Source organism: Typopeltis vanoorti, chromosome 13, assembly GCF_054136105.1.
Source record: "Typopeltis vanoorti isolate ZY-2024b chromosome 13, IOZ_Tvanoo_1.0, whole genome shotgun sequence".
Taxonomy (NCBI): domain Eukaryota; kingdom Metazoa; phylum Arthropoda; class Arachnida; order Uropygi; family Thelyphonidae; genus Typopeltis; species Typopeltis vanoorti.
Genome location: NC_143561.1, coordinates 86,174,438 through 86,195,548, shown reverse-complemented (window position 1 = coordinate 86,195,548; position 21,111 = coordinate 86,174,438). Strand labels below are relative to the sequence as shown.

Sequence of the window (21,111 nt, the reverse complement as noted above, 5' to 3'; positions counted from 1 at the left end):
CTTTCTTACTTATGTGCATTCACTGATTCCATATCCTATTGCTGAAGGATCTTCCACCTTTTCATTTCTGACAGCAAAAAAATGAATTTCATGTTTTTTCAGATATTGTGTCCTCTTGAAGAATCTGCTCTAGCCAAGTATAACAAACTTCAACTGTCTATTTAATGTCCTATTTAAAGTATCATATATTAATTAAATAACCCCTCTGCCTCTAGTTATAAATTCATCAGAGATTTCAGCTAAGTTTATGTGAATGTATTTTCTTTTTCCACCTTTCTATGGAGCTGAATTCTCTATTCAATCATTTAAAAAAAAATATTTATTTGCATTCCACTTTTAAAAGAGTTATTATTCTCATCCTTTTCTGTTACATCTGATTAAGATTTTCTTCAATTGATCTTTTAGCATATTTGATCTCTGTAGTGGAACTCTTTTTCCCCTCTTCCCTTCTAAATGTGAAATGCAATTATGATAGAACAGTCCTCTCCAAAGAATGTTTTACTAAATCAAAAAAAAAGCATGAATTTTTTCACCATTTTTTTAAAATATAAATCTTTGTAATTTAAATTCATTATAGCTGTTTCCTATCATAAAGTTTTATTATTTTTAGATAACAGTTCAACATCCTGCTGCTAAATCAATGATTGAAATTAGTCGTACTCAGGATGAAGAAGTAGGGGATGGTACAACATCTGTTATTATACTTGGTAAACATTTAGTTACTGCTCTTAGAAAACTCCATTTTTTGTAATTTAATTATATAAGAATTAACATTGAAACTTGTTCTTGCATATCTAAGCAGCGAAAGTTGAAGTGAAATCAGTTAATATATTATTCATTTTGAAATTGTCTATAGAAAAAAAAAATCTTCATAATTTAATTTGACCCAAGATTAAAAATAAATTGGAAATATAAGAACTTAGTATTTAAGTTAAGGGATAATATATTCCATATCCCATATTGTTTCTTAGCCAAATAAGAAACTCAAAGAGTTTCATGCCGAATATAGAAACTATATAAAGTTTGGCGATTCCAAGTGTAAGCAAATACCTGGATAGAGCAGCAACTGACCCTTGAAGGTAGTGCAAGCTGAGGCAACTCATACAAAGGGTGGAGCAAGCTCCGATCACTATTCTTGATATTTACCCATAATGTGAGCTTAACTCCTAGGAGCTGTATTATTGTTCAACATTATGAGAGAAGGTCACTACCCAGACCGGTTTAAAACTTTTTTTAAATATCAAGAATAGTGATCGGAGCTTGCTCCACCCTTTGTATGAGTTGCCTCAGCTTGCACTATCTTCAAGGGTCAGTTGCTGCTCTATCCAGGTATTTGCTTACACTTGGAAGCGGTGAACTTTATATAGTTTCTGTATTCGCCATGAAACTCTTTGAGTTTCTTATTCGGCTAAGAAACGATATGAGATATAATATCCATTAACTTAAATAAGTTCATGTCGCCGAATTGAAGCCTTTGGCTCTTCATTATAATTAGTAATTTAATAGGACACCTATTGGCAATTCTTATAGAAGGGATGTAAATTCTGTTTGCTACAAACTTGGTATTAACTTGGTCTACCTACTCACTGATGAGACCTCAAAAAAGGTCGAAACCGGTCTGGGTAGCGACCTTCTCTCATAATGTTGAACAATAATACAGCTCCTAGGAGTTAAGTTCACATTATGGGTAAATATCAAGAATAATGATCGGAGCTTGCTCCACCCTTTGTATGAGTTGCCTCAGCTTGCACTACCTTCAAGGGTCAGTTGTTGCTCTATCCAGGTATTTGCTTATGCTTGGAATCACCGAACTTTATATAGTTTCTATATTCAGCTAAGAAACAATATGGAATATAATATCCCTTAACTTAAATAAGTTCATGTCGCCGAATTGAAGCCTTTGGCTCTTCATTATAATTAGAACTTAGTATGTTAGTAGAAATTTTGAATATGTATTATTATAGTGTTCCAGGAATGATATTTAAGGTATATTTTGCCATGTGATATTCTAGAATCTAAAATATTTATCAACTGGGATATATATAGTGAAAATTATTCTCTGTAATTTATCTTTATGTATCATGGTATTGTTATTTTTGTTCTTTTTACTGTCATGTGTTAAATTATCATATATTAAATAAATAACCTTTTTGCCTCCAGTTATTAAATTCATTGGAGATTTCAACAAATTTTATATGAATCTATTTCATAGTTTTATTTTCTGATGACCAAATTTTTATCCCCAGCTCAGAATGTGATTTACAGCAACTTGCTGTTTAAATATAATACAGTTGTAATGACTTAAATGTTCAAGTTTAGCAAAAGTACTAAATAGAGGTTCTGTGGGACTGAAAATTAAGAAGAGGGGAGATTAAATACTGCTAAAATGAGATATGAGATCAGTCAGATATACCTGCTGGTTAAAAACTAATATGGAAATTATGAAAGAACTTCAAATATAGTTTATAAAGAAAATTTACTATTACTATAACTGTGCTTGTTGGTTCTTATGAGTTTTCTGAGATGAGAGAAAATGACAATGTCTAAATCTCAGTTGGAAAAAAACAAAATTCATGGCCTTCAGAGAACTAGGAATTATAAATAATTTTCAAATCCAAACCTTTTCTCGTTTAGATTGACATAATATGCGAGCCAAACCCGTGCTTGCCTATGATCGTGAAGCTTGGAAGAAAGGACAAGGGGGCATCTTTGCAAGTTGAGAGTTAATGCCACTAAGAAGGGGGGGGGTGAGGGCTAGATTTTTCTCTTGTAGAGTAGTGAGTGATTGGAATGGATTGCCATATTGGATGTGTGTGTGTGCGCAAGCAATGTGAATGAATTCAAGAACAAGTATGATAGCTGGTGTAGTATGTGGCCTCCCTCGATGAGTCCCTACTCTCTCTCTCCACTGTATCAAAATCACAATGGAAACCAGGAGACAAGACCTGTGCACTATAGTTCAAGTGGGTTCTTATTTCTTTACAAGGCCTTATAAAGAGACAAAAATGACATCCTTATCTTTACATGTGAAAGTTTGTTTCATCATTACAATTATCTTTTGAGTTATATTTGCAATCTTTGCTACCTGGGCAATGAACTTCAACTTCCTATCTACTGACACTCCAAGATTTCTAGCCTGGTTAGTTTCTTCTTCTATCATAATCCCACCAATATAATACCACATTGGATATCTAATCATGCCAAACTGACATTCATTTTTCCATGCCCACATTTCCAGCCTATTCAAATTATTCTGTAAGTACTGCATATCAGCCACATTCCTGATTACCATACCTATCTTTGCATCATCAGAAAATAGCTGTATGTTGCCTATCAAATATTTCCCAATATCATTCATGTACAGATTGAATAACAGTGGACCAAGGCCTGATTCTTGTATACACCACTGATCACCTTAAATCTTGCAGACTCACATTCCCCACTTACCACTTTTTGATATCTGTCACTCAGCCATCCTCTTATCTACACTAATATTTTAAAATTCAAACCCATATTCTCCAATTTATCCAACAGTCTTCCATGTCATATTCTTTTAAAATCCTCAGAAAATCCAAAAGTATATATATGATAAGATAAGCCCTACTGATTAAAAACTAATATGGAAATTAAGAAAGAACTTCAAAAACAGTTTATAATAGAACATTTAGAAGGAAAAAAGAAGATATTGTAATATAAACTACAGAGGACATGATTTTCTGGAAAACAAGAAATGGCAAGAATCCATAAAAGAAATCAAATCTCATCTGCCTCTGCCTTTCAGGTTTCTGGGACTTTTCTGTTTCAAGTATTGAAAATTTCTTCTAAGCATTCTTGGATATTTTTCACCACTGTTCTGTTATTTATGTCATATAATAACTTTCAAATGAATCATTCCAGACATCCAAAATATTCTGGATGTTTGGAGTGATTGCTTTAAAATTACCAGTACTTTTTATTAGTATATTAGTTTTTGATTCTTTCCATCTCTAAACTTTCTTAGTAGCCTTCAAAATGCTTTGCACCTTCATGATGCTTATCTACTATATTCATTTGAAGATCTTTCCAAGAGTTTGATTTAACTACTTTTTAAACATGACTTGACTTTCGAGTTATTCTTGTTTTCTAAAAGCACATGCTGCCATTCTAGCCAGGAACTTCCTACACAAATTCTTTCTTTCATGGACTGCTTCTTTAATTTCCTGTGTCTGCCATGGAATTATTTTTCTCTTTTTACAGACAAGTTCACTTGCTGAGTTAGTCAGTGTTGTCTTTAGATTTTGCCACTCATCTTCAGTTTGGTTCTTGTTTTCAAACTCCTTGTCCACAGTCTCATACTGAGGTGGTAGGGTTCAGAATGTTTTAAAACGTTTTTATTATTTTTAAAAAGTTTAATTGATTATTTATTTATTTATCAATTCCTATTGTAAATTGCACCATTGGGAATAAGTTTTAAAGTATCAAATCTTGTCTACTGCACCTATTATAAAAATAGTTTGCAAGTGGTGTCAGATTTCTATACTGAAATCTGAGCACACAAATAACATCCTAAATATATGTAATTTTCTATGATAATATGCTATGTATTTCAAAAAACAATCTTAACTTCAACAATAATTAAGTAAATTGAGTCTTCACACTTCAGTAACAAAAACAAAAGACAGTTTAATAATACTAAAATAGGTTAAAATAAATTTGCAGTATTCTTAATCTAACAAGATAATTAACTAAATCACATCTTATCTGGTTTTGGAGCCCAAAAATATACCAAATAAAAAGAGCATTGTCTCTACACTGCATCATCTGAACCTCTCTTGAAAATATCAATTTCTTTATTTCCTTGGTGAAGAAAGTTCTTCTCCTGTGAAACCCAGTATCTTGGAAATAGCTGTAGATTTCCTATTCTTAGTTATATGTAAAGTTCAGACTCGACAATAAAATCTTCAAATATGAACATGGTCTAAGATTCCTCCTTTAATCCTTTTTAGAAAAATCTTACAAAAACGTTTCTTCTTTCATCTTCAAGATTCACGATCTTTTTCCTCTTCCTGTCTGAAGGATTCCCAAGGAAATATAATTGAACACTTAAAAATCAGCTTGCTCTATCCTCCAAAACAGGCATTAATCAAGATTTAAAGTTCCTATAATTTTATGAAAGACTGCTACTAACAGAACTTTTTCTCATTAGTTCAAAAAACTCTTCCATAATCACTACATATATGTATTTCTCTCTCTCTCTCACACACAGCTCTATCCATCTGTTACTAGTCACCATGTCATTTTCGCTCATGCATGCTGGAGCATGCACGACACTTTTAGTTCTGCTTCATTTGTGAAGTAAGGGAAACCACTGCCATTACATGTTATCTGCACAGCCCTTTTCAGTCAACTAATTAATTCTTTTTAACTTATGTATTTTAAACATAGCTAAACATTAAACCGTAACACTAATTATGGATACAGTAAACTATGAGCAAATCTTACTACTAATTCACTTCATAAAATGTTGACTCATGTAAATGTAATATGTAAACAATCCACTACTATTACTACACACACACACACAACAACAAGCAATTAATCATGCAGTTCTCACAATATACTGATGGTCTGCACCGAGGTGGTAGGGTTTCCCCTTCTGTTTTTCATCCTGTGAAACAAGCAAACCGTATAAAGAACTCAGATGATCAATTGTTTGGCTAAGTGGCTAATGTACCTACTCTCCAACCAATAAGCTGTGGGTTCAGATTCCACTGTTGACATGGATGTTTGCAGTTACCTTTTTAGATGGGTTAGACCACTGTCCTTATTGGAGGTCTGAAGGACTTGAAAGTGTTTCATATTTGGTCTTTAGAGCAGGGTTTCCAGACTGGGTAAAAAATATGAAAGCATTTTTAATCACTACCACCGCTTGTGCTAACGTACTATAGGTTTAGAGGAGACACATTAGGAGAGGGAAAAAATACATAATTTACTGGTCCTGAACCTCAGTTGTTATTTTTAGTTCCAGTAATATTTATATTATTTGGGTTTACTGATTGCATCTGAAAGTTGTTCAAACTTTTTTTTTTCAGGACTTTAGTACACCCATTTTTTAATGAGGAATATTCATTTTTGTCTTACTCATCACTAGGTGGTGGTCCCTATTTCACATCTTGAATATATCTGATAATATTATTACTGACAATATAATGAGTATGACTTTTTTTCATATGGAGGAAAAAAACCTATACAAAACAAAGGTGTTTTCTACACAATCATTTATGAACATTTTTATTTTGGATAGTGACAGCATTAAACACCAAACATGAAGATAAACCTCTTGATTGGAAGACAGTTTCAAGTGAAGTTATGTGGGAAAACTTCAAATGGTGGAATGGATAATGAGACTTTTGTGGCTATGGATCCACAGAAGATTCTCCTAAGGAAGAAGTAGAGGAATGTTTTGAGTAATTAGAAAAGGCAACTTACATAAAGAAAACAGAAATATAAGCTTAACAGAAAACTGGTCCCTGGTAGAGATCTAAACAGCCGAGTGTGAAATGAAATGAATCCCAGGCATATAGAAATGTCTTGGGAAAATTTGGAGAGGAGAGTATGGCTAATAATAATGGTAAGTACCTTCTGAATTTATGTTCAGAATACAGAGTTGTCATTACTAACACCATGTTCCAGTATAAGCAGTGCATAGGTTCACGTGAAGAGAAGATAAGAAATAAGAACATTCTCATTGACTGTGTCATTGTTGATAGTGATATCTTCATGTTGCTTCAGGATACAAGAGCATACAGAGGATGAAAATTGTATGTGACCATCACTTAGTTTTATATAGGATAAAAATGAATATCACATTGAAAAGAACAGTATGTATGTAGAACACTCGACTATACAAAAACATTATTGAAGAAAAAATGAAACAGTTTGAAAATAAGTACCAAATCTTGGAGTTTGGTTGGCGAACTCTGAAGAAAACATTGATTGATTCAGCTAGAAGCGTGTTGTGGAAGTTGTCGGGAAGGGTAGAAAAATAACACCAGTTTGGACACAAGAAGTTAAAGAAGCAGTCCTGGTAAAAAAAAAAAAAAAAAAAAGCATAATGAAATTTCCTAGCAAATGAATTCTGGGTTCAGGCCAAGTAGAGGCTGTTAAGATCAGATTTTCACTTTAGATAAATGGTTGAGAAATCATGGGAATTAAATAGCTATCTCTTTGAGTGAAATGCAGAGTAAATTCAAAATTAATATTTTGAAAGTTTATTTTCCAGTTGGTCAGACTAATAAATTTAGTTTAATCCTTTATCCAAGTGTGTGCAAACAAAGTTTGCACCTGAAAGTATCTTTAGGACTGGGGAAAAGTGGTACAACACCGGGCGACTCCTTGCAAAGGTGGAGCAAGCTACCAACGCTCCTATCTCAGTATCTCCCATAATGTAAAACACATCTCCTTGCGGATATGTATAATGTTATGCATTCAGGGAAAGGCCACTACCCAGACTAGTTTCGACCTTTATTGAGGTCTCTTCAGTGGGAGCCAGGCCAGTGGAGATACCAAGGCAGAAGCATTAGCAAGGTCATCTCCTTGTGGATTGTCATGGTCATGTTCTTGGGTTGTAGTAGTAGATGTTCTCTTGATGAGGAACATGCTGAGCTTTGTTTGAACAGTTTGTTTCTTTTTTTCTTCATATATCTCACGATAACAACGCACAGCATCTTGAATGATACGTTCAGCCTTTGTGAATTGTTCGACATTAGGGTCCATTGCTTCGAAACTGGCGACAGCTTTATTCAGTTGCGAAAAAGAATCTGATAAACTCTTCGCAGTGAATTTCTTTTCTGGCTCCTCTTATTCCTCTCGCTTTTTCTTCTGACACTCTCTGTGCTTCCAATTCAATCAACTCTTCATCTGAAAGTTCTTTTATTTCACAATCTAGCAACTCCTCTACGTCTTCTATTTCACATTCTAATTTAAGATTTTTGTAAGTTTAACTATTTTTTCTGTAATCACTTCCAGTTCCTCTCCTTTTTGAAATCCTTCAAATGTATTCGCATAACATTTTGGACACTTTTCCCAAATTCCCTACATACAATTCTTTGTTACACATTCTCATGAGGTCGAAATATTTTTGATACACTGAAGAATGTTGTACTGCTTCCAAAATTCTAGCAAAGATAAATCAGCATCAGAATCTCTCGCTTCGATGGCTTGTGCTAATGTCGTTCTGAGGTTGTGAGCCTTGAATGCTGAAATAGCACCCTGATCCATGGGTTGAATTAGAGCGGTTGTGTTGGGTGGCATAAAAATCACTTTAACATCATGCTGAAGGTCTTCCAGATGAGGAGGGTGGCAAGAGGCATTGTCCATAATCATAAAATCTTGAAAGGGATGCCTCTCTCTGCACAATATTCACGAGCCTGGGGAATAAAGCAGCTCATGAATCAGTCTTCAAACAGTGCTCGAGTCATCCAAGCTTTAGAGTTTGAACGGTAGTAAACTCATTGCTTGTTGATGTGCTTAAATGCATGAGGGTTTTCTGAATGATAAAGGAGGAAAGGCTTCAGCTTAAAACCCGCAGCCCTCCCACCAAGCAACAAAGTCGACCGATCTTTAAAAGCTTTGAATCCTGGCATCCTTTTTGCTTCTTGGTGTATGTACGTACAATTAGGCATGCGTTTCCATTGCAAGCCGGTTTCATCTACATTAAATATTTGTTCCGGTAGATAACCTTCTTCTTTGATTAAAGAGTCGAAACTATCAACGAATTTTGGGCTTCATCTGCACTTCCTGCTTCTCCTGTGACATATACATTATGCAAAACAAATATTTTTTTTTAAATGCTTAAACCATCCAGTACTAGCCTGAAAATCTGCTGCGTAATCGTCTGCGGCGCGTGATTTTAAACTCTGAAACAGACTTCTAGCCTTCGCTTGCATTGTGCAAAGGCTCATGGGTGAATTTTTCTGTATTAAATCTTCCATCCACATAAACAACAATTTCTCCATTTCATGGATGGGTCCATGTCATTGTTTGGTTAAAATTGTACACTTCATATGTGCGGAACCTTTTACAGGTTCCTGAATTCTTTCTTTGTCCTTAAGTATCGTTGATACTGTGGAATGTGATAACTTTAAGTCACATGCTATTGTATTCACTTTCTTTTTGCCTTCATGCTTCTGGATAACTTTCATTTTACACTCTAAATCAATAGTTTTCCTTGACTTCTTAGCTGGCGTATCTGTAGATGAAGGCAATTTCCTTTTACTGGACATTTTATGGGTAGTATTTCAGTAGAATTTTAATTAATACACCACATGCAACAGATGCTTGAAAGCGACTGAGTGTATGTGAGAGATAGTTATCTTATGATAACTGTCGTATCCCATAATTATCGTACGCGCAGCTGCCTGATTTATTATTAATTTATTCATTTTTTTTATGGTCGTAAATCGACGACAAGGTGTGTGTGTGTGTGTGTGTGTGTATATTCAGGGGTGAATTCTCCATGCTTGCTGCGCAAGCTCATTACTTGAGAAAGAAGTAATATTTATTTGTTAATATATGCATACATTTATAAGCATTCCGTTTAGGCTTTTATTTTTGTAGACAGAAGATGTCTTAAGCTTGTGTGGCAATAATTGAGCTTTGGGTTGTGTATCGCAGGCCGATGCTTGCTCGTCTAATCAAAACTACCTTGGCTTGCTCGGTTGCGGGAGCTTCCAAGGTCCTCTCTGCAGCACTGTGATTTCATGCGTGTGCATAGCCATTTCCACTCCCTTCACGTCATCTTAAACACAGGCCATTATGCAGTCAAAGTAGCTCTGGCCATTGAGCTTCAGTCAGCCTTTACAATTGTGCATGTTGCTTGGGAAAATTAAATTACACCCAACTTTTTATGCCGATGTTATTGAACAGTTCATAAAGAAGATCCGTAGAGTAGAATTTGTATTCAAGTAGCTAAATTGAAAAAGATAGAATATGATTTGTAAAATAAATGTTGTATTTGAATGATTAAATGTACATAAATTTCTAAATATATATTTTAAGATCAGTAATTCATTATTCAGCTAATCAGACTTCAATCACACCTATCACTCCCTGAATGATAAGAGCAATTGTGAATTTCAAGACCAGCATTCGCCCCTGTATATATTCATCTTTTTGACTGACTGAAACCGAGAAAGTAGATAAGTTAATTTAATGCACACAACATGTTTCGTCTAAATGACTTCTTCAGGTGTGGTAACGTAAATGTAAGCTGAAGTTACATGGCTGTTATTATAATGGCACAGTGTTTTTATGGTTTTTTAATTTGCTTTAAGTGTTACCACCACACCCGAAGAGGTCATTTAGATGACACATGTTGTGTGCTCCATTAAATTAATTTATCTGTTTTCTCAGTTTCAGTCAGTCAAAAAAACATGAACATATCGGGATGAATCTTTATATCGACTTTTTCAATTGAAGGTGAGTTAGCTGATCTCATACGGAGGTAGCAGGGTTTTTCATCCCGCATACAGACAAATCGGCCCTTCAGAACACACAATTTACGGACAAAAGATACTTGTGGTGGAGGTGGGCGGCAGATGGCGCTGATGTAGTTGATTGGTAGTAGAGGTTCGGTGGTAGTGAAGACGGAGAGTTGTATAGTAGGTGTCCTCCTGCGATGAGCCTTTGAACTCCTTGGAGGTGTCATGAATAATAATAATAGTATCGAATCACCGAGTCAATGTGTGTGTGTGGACCATATATATATATATATATATATATGGTCCACACACAAAAAGATCACAAGACCCATAGTGCACTAGTGCCATATGTTGGGGCAAGAGGAATAAAATGAGTCTGTTGTTACGTCTCTGTATTTTCGTTTCCTTATTAGAGTACGTATTTAAGTATGATCCAAATTGATCTAGTCTTCTCTATATCCTTCTACCTTAATTTTATATCTTTCTCCTTAATATATAACTTGGTTCAGCTCCCAGGGATATTTCCTCTTCAGAAACTTGACAAATTTATATTTTAACTGCGCCAGCCAGTTTCCTATAACAAGAATATAATTCAAGCTCAGGGAAATATTCCTAGGTTTTAGGCATATATGTTAATCTAGAATTCACACACGAGTATGTAGATTTCAATACCTTGCAGTCGTGACCTAAGATCTAATCTTCTTCTTTCACTACACGTTATTCCCGCTTCTTCTGCAGGGTCCGCGTGTTACTTAGATGCGACTTCTTGTTAGTACCACTCCCAACTGACCTGTCTGCCGCTGGTGGGGGGGGGGAGATATTTTTGGCTGTTGAGGCGTATGTTCATGAGGCCGGTTTGCCTGCTTGCGGGATGAAAAATGCCAGGTAAACTGGCAGAAAAAACCCTAGTGCCCAAGACCGGCTAACTTGGCTGTGGCTGAGGAAGATCCTCAAATTCCTCACGTCTTCGACGGGAATCGAACCTGGGACACTCCTTCCCCAGTCATATGGTTGCGAAGCGCAAAGCCACTAGGCTAACCGTTCAGACACCTAAGATCTAATCTCAATTATATAATTATCTAAACTCCTTCCCGCTATTTGGTTCTATTTTCACAAGTGGTAGTTTGAACACTTCGAATTCAGGCAAGACTCAGGTTCAAGTAGCAAAACATGTTTATTAATGCTAAAAGATAGGTACATTAAGTCTTGTATTAAATTATCAAACTTCTGAATTACTAGCTAAGCGCATGTCTTATGCTAAGCTATACAAACTGTTCAATATTAATCTCACCTTCTTACATAAACTGACATGCAAAATCATGTATTACCAATGGATAATTAAACAATGTCACACTGAAATCGAGTTCCTTCATTCACATTTTACTTTAAAATAGATAATTCACAATCATTTCTTTCTTAGTTAAATTTACTCAATTAACAAAGGGTCTTCACTACTTCAATCATATACAAGTTAGAGATCTATCCTGTCAAAGTTCTCTAATATGTTCTCAGTCTTGTTTTATCAAGACACATTCTACCTTCTAACAATTTCAAGATATAAAACAAAAAGATCTTTACTTTACCAAGTCCCTCCGAAAGTCTATTAGCTGCCATGTGTTGCTTGAGTCATTCTTCGTCTTCGCTGGTTCTGGATCAGGTCTTTGTGACTGAGTTGTTTCGTTCTCTGCTACCAGACACAAATGAGGCAATGGCTGGAACTACGAGCCGTCTCTGCTCATTCAGGTGAGTCATTCAGCATTTGGCACCATTCTGCATGAGTTGTTGATTCTCATATGGGTCTCTGCAGAATACCTCTCAGCTCAAGTCATAAATACGGCCGGCTGTCCAGTGACATAGCACCTTTGGCTAGTCCTATCTCCGATCGCTTGTCGAGAGTCCTCGATCTCCAAAATCCCGGAAGAAAACGGGAAAAAGCTTAGAGCTTGGTGCGTATTGCCTTAAATATTCTTTCTCAGCGCCCTCTTTTTCTGGTTTTTTTTTTTTTTTTTTTTTTTTTTTTTTTTGCACAATCCATAATTTACGCCCTTAGGTTGATCCCTTGCTATTAGGTGTTGTTTTCGAGGAAAAGTGCTTACATTGGCCTTCCCTGTAAGCTGCAGACTTCGGCATTACGACAGGCATTTGCGGCTTAGACATGACCTTTGATCCTATTAATAATTTCTTGCCTGGCGAACTTATGATTTTTGATAGCCTTAACAATACATAAATTAAGCCATTATTCCTTTATATGTAAAGCTAATCTGACATAATTCCTGATTTTATCTTTCCGTTTGACAATAAATAATTCCAATGCTTTACACATACTGATATACACTTTCACATACAACAACTTAGGTGTTTCTCACCTTCTGCTGGTAAGCAGATATTATGCAAATTTATTTGTTATTTTGTAAAGCTTATATGTTAGATCCTGAATGAATAACTTGTCAAGAAGTTCTCCATTCAATATTTAACACTGTTCACATTTTGCTTGAACAGCTGAGAGTTGTAATCTTTGGGGGGGCAGAGTGGGGGAGACTGTTCCGAAGAATGGAAGAAGATTGAATAAAAGAAGAGGGAGTGAAGTTGGTTCGGTGAGTTTTAAGATATCATGTTGGAGGTTTAATGGAATATTTTCAGCACTGGGAAAGGATTAAAACTAATTTTAATGCTTCCAATATTTCATCTCAGTCACTGAGACATTTTCAGGGATTACAAATAACTTTTGTAACAACACACTCAAATAATAATACAATACTAAGTGAAACAAGTGGGTGACTCTAAAGTCCTATCTGGGTGGTGCATTACATCCTATAGGATGTAATGTGGGATTTCTGATGATTAATGTTTCCGAAATTTTGGGAAGTTTTATGCAACTGTATTGCTTTAAATTTGGTGATTTCTTAGTGCCACCGCAGATTCTAAAAATAGTCTTTCATTTTTGAATTTACTGTTGTGGAGCATGGTAGTTTTTTCTCCAGGAGATCCTGTGGGTTGTATCCAGAACATGGTCTGCAAGGCCAGATTGACCATAGTCATGATTACAGGTGTATGATGTTCTTTTAAATGGATGGTTGCTGATCTGCCTTTCTGTCCAAATGCAGGAACATTCCTTTTACTCTACTCCAGGCACTGAGAGAGGAGGGAGCTGATCTTTGGTGGAATGGATAAGGGTAGTAAGTTTATGATAGGGCTTGAACGCTCTGTGGAGGCTTTACTTTTTTAAGGACCTAGCTATTTTTTCTGATATGCCACAAATGTAGGGTGTGGTGATGGCATTTCTGAAGAGATGACTGGGGAATGTGGTAGGAATTGCTTAGTGATTATTATTCTGTCATCACTAAGCAATTACAGAATTAAAGAAAAAAAAAGCAGTTCCTCTCCCCATTCATCAGTCGTGACATTGAAGTCTCCAAGAAGGATGACCTCACTATTCGGGTACTTAGACTACAGAAAGTTGAGCTTTAGAGAGAGAAAGTTATAAACCATAGTAACCTGAACATCCCTTGGGGATGTTCAGGTTACTATGCCTGCACTACATTATTATTATTATATCTCCTATCAACAATTTTCCTCCAAATTAATCTTATTTATGAGCAGTCCGATATTGTCAAACCTAACATTTCGTGCATCAAAGACACTTCTGACTGAATCAATATGGCTGTTTTGCTAACCTTTCTTCACCCATTCTGTTTGAGTGACCATACCACCACCTTAGATTATCTGTGCTGACACATTCCTGAATGATAATAATTTCAATTTCTTGTTTAATATCATTCTTTCATTGATGCCATTGGTTCACTCTCCTAATTTTTGTCAGAACCCTCATATCTCTGGTCTCTAGTCTTTGATCAAGTGCTTTATTTCTAACCCAACTCTCAGATTTATAACTTAAAACTGGTTAAGATATTGTCTTGTACACTTCTAGTTTTGTGTTTGGTTAATTTCTCTCTTATTCCATATAAATTTATTAATCTGGCTACCTACCATATCAGCTTTGTTTATTCTGTTGTCTATTTCCAGATTTTACTTGTTCTATAGGATCTCCATTCAGAAAACTGCTGAAGTTTTCTGTGCTCCTGCCTATTTCATAGTTTTGGTCTTTTTATTGTTGATTTTCATGCCAAATTTGTTACAGCTTATTCAGTTTAGTTAGCAAATCCTGGAGACTTGCTAGATTTGTTTAGGATACAACATCATATGAATGAAGAGCAAAGTCTGACATCTCCGTTTCTAATATCAAGCTTGAAGCCACTTTCTTTCATAACGTCCATATAGACAGTAGAAGTGAAGATAATGTGCATCCATTGTCCTTCCCCTGATTTTACATCAAACCATCTTCCTGTGTTTCCTTCAATTCTAACTGCTGACTGACAACTTAAATATAGACTATGTATTGCTCTGTATAATGTTCCATTCACCTTATATAACTGTAGTGTTTTGAGAAGCTTTTCTCTGCACATCTTCATATGCTTTTTCCAGGTGTACAAAACTTACATGCAGAGTCTTATCAGGTTCTCATGATTTCTCAACTATTTGTTTTATAGTGAAAATCTGATCTTGACAACCTCTATTTGACCTTAACCCAGCATGTTCTTCTCCATGTTTCTCCTCCACAATCTTTCTCAACCTCTATTCAAGTATGCTTGCATAAATCTTACCTGGAATGTTAGTAGAGAGAAATTCCTCTGTAATTCTCACATTCACTTTTATTCCTCTTTTTTTTTTTTTTTTTTTTTTTTAATTCATGGATATTATGAAAGTCCTACTCCCATCATTGGGAATTCGACCTTCTGACCAGGCCCTCTGAATTATGCAGTGTAGCCACTGCAAAACTTTTATACCTCCATATGTAAGCTATCTGGTCAAATTTTATCTACTCCAGTTTTTCATTTCCATATTTCAAATTCTTGATGGCTTTTTCTATCTCAAGTATTGATATGTATTCCTCTTGAAAATTTTCTAGGTGGTTCTGGCACTGCTTGGTTCGTTTAACAGTCTTTCAAAGTAATTACTCCAGGCATTTAGGATATCCTCAACTTCAATTGTTTTCATGTCATCTTTATCATCTTTGATTCTTTTTACAGTACTTTGTGCTCCATTTCAAAGCTTCTTCAATAGCATCCAGAATATTTTGCTACCTTCCTGATATTTATTTTCTATATACTTAAAAAAAGTCTTCCCAACTTAACTCTCTTACATATTATTCTGTATTCTTTTAGGGCATCTGCCGATTTATTTGCCAGGAACTTTTTTTTTTCCAGGACTGATTCTTTAATTCTTGTGTCCGCCATGGTGTCCTTAGTTTTATCTCCTTGCAGGCAACTTTGCCACGTATCACCCCAACTGAATGAATCAGTGTTTTCTTCAGAGTTTGCCTCTAAGGTTTGGTTCTTGTAAAAGTTGCTCGTTATTCTTTTTAAAACTTTCTTACGCACTATTTTCAATATGATATCAATTTTTATCCTGCTTAGTACTAAGTAATGGTCACTTACACTTTCAAATCCTCTGTACACTCTTCTGTCCTGAACAAATATGAAGATATCGCTATTAACAATAATATAGTCAATGAGGCTTTTCTTATATCTTGTGTCTTTTCTCCATGTGAACTTGCACACATCTGTTTTTTGAAGCATGGTATTAGTACTGCCTAGTCTGTGTCGTGAGCAGAAATCCAGTAAATATTCTCCATTATTATTAACTTTGCCCTTTTCTTCAAATTTTCTCAAATGTTTGTATATGCCTGATGGGATCTATTTCCTATTATCTATGCTGTTCAGATCTCCAACAAGGACTACTTTTTCCCATTTTCTTTGTCAGCTTTTCTAATGACTCAAAAAATTCCTCCACATTTTCTTTGGAAGAGCTTTCTGTGGGACCATAAGCTCAAATAAGTTTCATTGTCCGTGTCCCCATTTTAAAGTTTGCTTGCATAACTACTTGAAACATGCTTTCCGTCAAGAACTATATCTTCATGTTTGGTGTTGAATGCTATCACTACTCCTTCATTTTCTTGATTATTGGCTGAAAATTACATCCTATTATTATTTAGTAAGATCTCACCTGTTTTTGTCTTTGTCTCAATAATGCCAATTATGTCCACATGGTACTTTTCTAATTTATCTGAAAGTTCAATTTCTTTTCCATTATTACTCCTTATACTGATGGTTCCTATCTTAGTTCTTCTGTGGTTGAGTTGGAGCTTGTTTCAGTAGCTGACTGTTCACTGTCAAGTAACTAGGACGAACAGTAGCTGACTGTTCACTGTTTGTCCTGGTTACCTGACGAAAACAGCAAGGGCTTGCATCGTTTACCCAGATGATGCCACATCCAACATGAAATCTCATGTTGTACCATCGTATGTATTTATGGTTTAAGCCAATAGATAGTACAATTTGGTCAGCTGTCCCAAATTGACATTTTTCATTTAGCAGTATTTTAAAATAATTACTGCATGCATTGAGAAAATCTTTATCCTCAGTTTTTATATCTCCTTCCTTGTATAGTACTCTTTCTCTATTTCTGATTTTTTTTTTTTTTTTTTTTTCCCCCCCCGACAGCCTTCAGAATTTTTTACCACTTTCCTGATATTTATTTACAATATTCTTAATGTCTTCCCATGACTAGTATAGCTAATTTTATGCAATGCTTTGCTTTCTTATATTTTTCTCTGTATTCCCTAAGAGCACAAGTTGACTTTTTTTTCCTGGAACCTTTCGATATGCTTTTTTTTTTTTTCCTTAGCTGCCTCTTTAACTTCCTGAGTTCACCATGGAGTTCTGATTTTTCTATTCTTTCATATTAATTACCCTAAGTTTTCCTTAGGAGAGCCTGTGTAGCTCAGTAGAAGTGGAGTTTGCACTCTACAGCGCTTGACCGCACGAAGAAAGGATTTGGTGGTTCAAATCTAGTCGCCGACTAGAGGAACTTTTTCTAAGCCTTTTTTCGGCCGGTTCCCGAGTTAGTCGATCTCTGGCTAGCGGGTTTTTTCTCCCGGAAACTCGGGTTTTTCGTCCCGTAAACTCAAGAAAATCGACCGTAGAACCTACACTATTTTCAGACATTAAAAATATTGTGTTAGGGTTAGAGACCACGAGATGGCGGCACTAGCTTGCTGCCTTCTTCTTCCCTGTGTACCGATGAATCAGTGATAACCTTGGGCTGGCTATCTCTCTGATTGGCTACCAGTGGAGATTGAACTGCCCACTCAGTCTCCAAAGTTAGATAGGGTAAACGGCCCCGCCTTCTCCCTATACGGGAACAGCATAGGCGTTAGCTGATTTAGCTGATAGCTGAGTTTTCCTTAGGGTTTGCCACTGAATCTCCAAGGCTTGGTTCTTGTTTCAAACTCTTTCTGTTTTCTTGAATAATGTTTGTGCATTTGGGTCTACAATTCTCACCTGATAACTGTTTAACTTTGATTCATTTCAGAACTTTCTTACACACCCTTCTGTTCAATGTGAATTTTATCCTGCCCAGCACTAAATGTTTTTTTTTTTATTATCCCATGGTATTATTACACCAGATCATAGAGATCAAATTCATGTATTTTGTACAGCACCTTTTCTGGGTTGTTATAAAGTTCACATTTAGAAATATTCATACAATTTAGTAAATGCATTGGCGATGCTTCCTTGATGTTACAGATTTTGCAGATGGGAAAGACTTTTATGCCATTGCTAAACTTGATGGGTCTTGAGGTGAGAGATCATGATAGTGGCACACTGAACCAGGAGCTACCATCAACTCCAAGTTGATGGTAGCTCCTGGTTTTTCTGCTGAATACGAGTGCTGAGTCATGTTCTGGGAGAATCGTTCCTTTTTATGTTTTCTTTTTGAATGGTTTTAAAAAGATCAAAATCTGTGGTATCACTTGATGTTGCAGCCATTTTTGCTACTTCATCTGCAGTTTCATTTCCCTTTTAATCCCACATGGGATGGAATCTATTGGAAAATTATTTTGGAATCCTTATGTAGTTTATGTTTTTTGCTATGTTTCTAAGTATTTCTTGATGGTTGGTGTAGCAGTTCTTAATAGCTTGAAGGGCTGCTAAGGAATCTGTCAAAAATATAAATTCCTTTGGGTTTTGTTTATCCAAATATTGTAGTGCTGTGTTAATGGCTATTAATTCTGCCTGGTATGAGTTGCATCCAGTACTGTTAGTTGTTTTTAGTTCTATATTTTGAGAGCCATAGATGAGTATGCCACTCCCAGAATTGCCATTTGGATTTTTGTAGCCATCTGTGTAGATCTTTATTGAGTCGGGTCCATATTCCATTTTTTTGAAAGCACCAATGATCTCAAGATTTCAGGGTTTTCTAGGCTTTTTTTTTTTTTTTCACGTTTCCCTATTTCAAAATTGATAACTATATTTTTCAACATTTCCTCCAAATCAAGAAATGTTGGTTAGTTGGCTATTTTATTTGGACAATCCAAGGGAATTATGTTTTCCATGATTTCATGCATTGTTGATTTTTTCTCTTTATTCTGTTTGTTAGTTGTCAATTTTTAAAAAGTTCACTTGTTCTATGATGTACAAGGTTGGCTCTTTTTTTCTACAAATTTAGTAAGATTTTCTTGTCCCATAATTTTTAAAGGAACAAGGTTGGATTCGAATTCTGCTATTTTTCCAGGAGTTGTATTCCTTAGTCCACATATGATTCTAGCTGCATTTTTCTGAATTTTTATAAGCTTGTCTAAACTGGTTTGTGATGTTTGCATCCAGATAGGCAAATCATATTCCATTATGGGTTGGATAATAGAGGTGTATGTGACATTTAAGGTTTTAGCATCTGCTCCCCCACTCTTTACCTGGGATACTTTTCATGATATTTAGTCTTCTTTTCTTTGACTGCAACATTGTTGATGTGTTTATTGAAGCTTAGCAATGGATCCAAAGTAACCCCAAGGTATTTGGTATTTTCATTAAACGTAATTAGTTGACTGTTTAGCTTAATCTTTGGTCTCCACTTTCTGAGGTGGTTATTAATGTTAATACATAAATTTTTGATTTAGTAGGCTCAATTTTGATTTTTTAGTTTTCACAGTATGTAGTTAAACTTTCAGTGGCTTTGTTTAAGCAACCTGCTGCTGTTTCTAGGTTGTTGTGAGCTGAGAATAGGACCAAATCATCAGCAAGCATTGCTATCTTTGTTTCTTTATTTATATTTTTATCTAAGTTATTTGAGTAGATGGAAAAAAGGAGTGGGCTCAAAATGCTGCCTTGAGGGAGTTAAGAGTCCCTGTCTTATTTTCACTTTCTTGGAAAAGGTATTATTTATTCTAACTCGAATTATTCTATTTCTTAGAAAGTCATAAATCCAGTTTAGAACTTTCCCTTCTATTCCAATATGACAAAGTTTGGAAAAGAGTTTCTGCCTCCACACCTTGTCAAAGGCATTGCTAAAATCTATAAAAGCTACAATGGTGGATTTGGTAGGTTTGGTCTGGAAGCTATCTTGACTTGTCTGGGTTAAGTAGAAAAGTTGATCAGTTGTTGAGTAATTTCTTCTAAAGGCAGCCTGAAAATGTGGTAGTATACTATTTTTGTTCAGATAGTAATTCAAACGTTGGAGTATCATTTTTTCCATCAATTTGCCTGGAATTGAAGTCAGTGAAATTGGTCTACAACTTCCTGGTTGGTCTTGAGATTTGTTAGGCTTTAAGATCAGTATGATTGTTGCTGTCTTCCAGTCTTTTGGAGCTTTTCCTTGTTTTAGGCTGTTATTGTATAGGCAAAGTAGCCAATCTAGGGCTAGGGAAGGTGTGTGTTTGGATTTAAGTATCTGGTCCACATGATTTATTTATATATATCTGGTCTCTTTATTCAGAGATTGTAAATGGATTCCAGAATAATTTGTTTGTATATTTTTGGGAATTTGCAGCATTTTTCTGCTGTCGAGCCTGTTTTGATATTTGATGGTCTTTCCTAGTATTCATCTCTAGTTTGCTTATATTTTGAAAATGAAAGGCCAAGGTATTTGCGATTTCCCTGTCTCCAATTTTGATATTTTCATCTGGCTCTTTTAGCATGTTAGTCTCACTTGCCTTTGGTAGGTCTCTTTGTAAATTAGCAGTCAATTTCCAAAGTTTGGTATGTTTGGATTTAAGTTGTGGCAAAATTATTGCCACCTAGTTCTTTGTAATATATTATATTTCTGTTTAATTTCAGCATTTATCTTGTTCTCGATCCTGGATTTTGGCGAGCTTCCAATTTTTAAGATGTTAAATAATTCATTTTGTTTAGTTATTTTACTAGCAAGTTCCTGGTGAACCTTTGTGTAGTTTGAAAGAACTTTTCTCCTGTAGCCTTTTGGGATAATTTTCTTTGGATAGTATTCTTCCGGTACATAAGTAAAATGCTGAAAGATCACTTTCAGCATTTTACTTACTTCATCCTTGTATAGTATGCCCACCGTTTGTAGGTCTCTCCTTGGCATTTTGCCAAGAATAGCATATTCATGCTGAAAGGGAGAAAGAAATGAAGGATATATGAATTCGTCGCCAACATACAAAATCACGTGCTTTCTTGTCTGTCGCTGTACTAGTACTAGCTTGATTTTTGTTGTTGCTTTTTTGCATTATTTTTTTATTATTAATTTGTGTAAAGGATCCAGTACAGTCAACAAGTTTTTCAGTTAACATTTCAGT

The 21,111-nt window shown here is 35.4% G+C and overlaps 1 protein-coding gene across 1 annotated transcript in view; it reads left to right on the top strand.

The window, feature by feature from the left end:
• Positions 1-21,111, top strand: part of CCT3 (chaperonin containing TCP1 subunit 3) — a 226,398-nt gene that overhangs the window by 71,189 nt on the left and 134,098 nt on the right. The window contains exon 5 of the mRNA XM_090402340.1: positions 611-707. Within this exon, the coding sequence (XP_090258466.1) occupies positions 611-707 (97 nt within the window). The remainder of the gene's footprint in view (positions 1-610; positions 708-21,111) is intronic.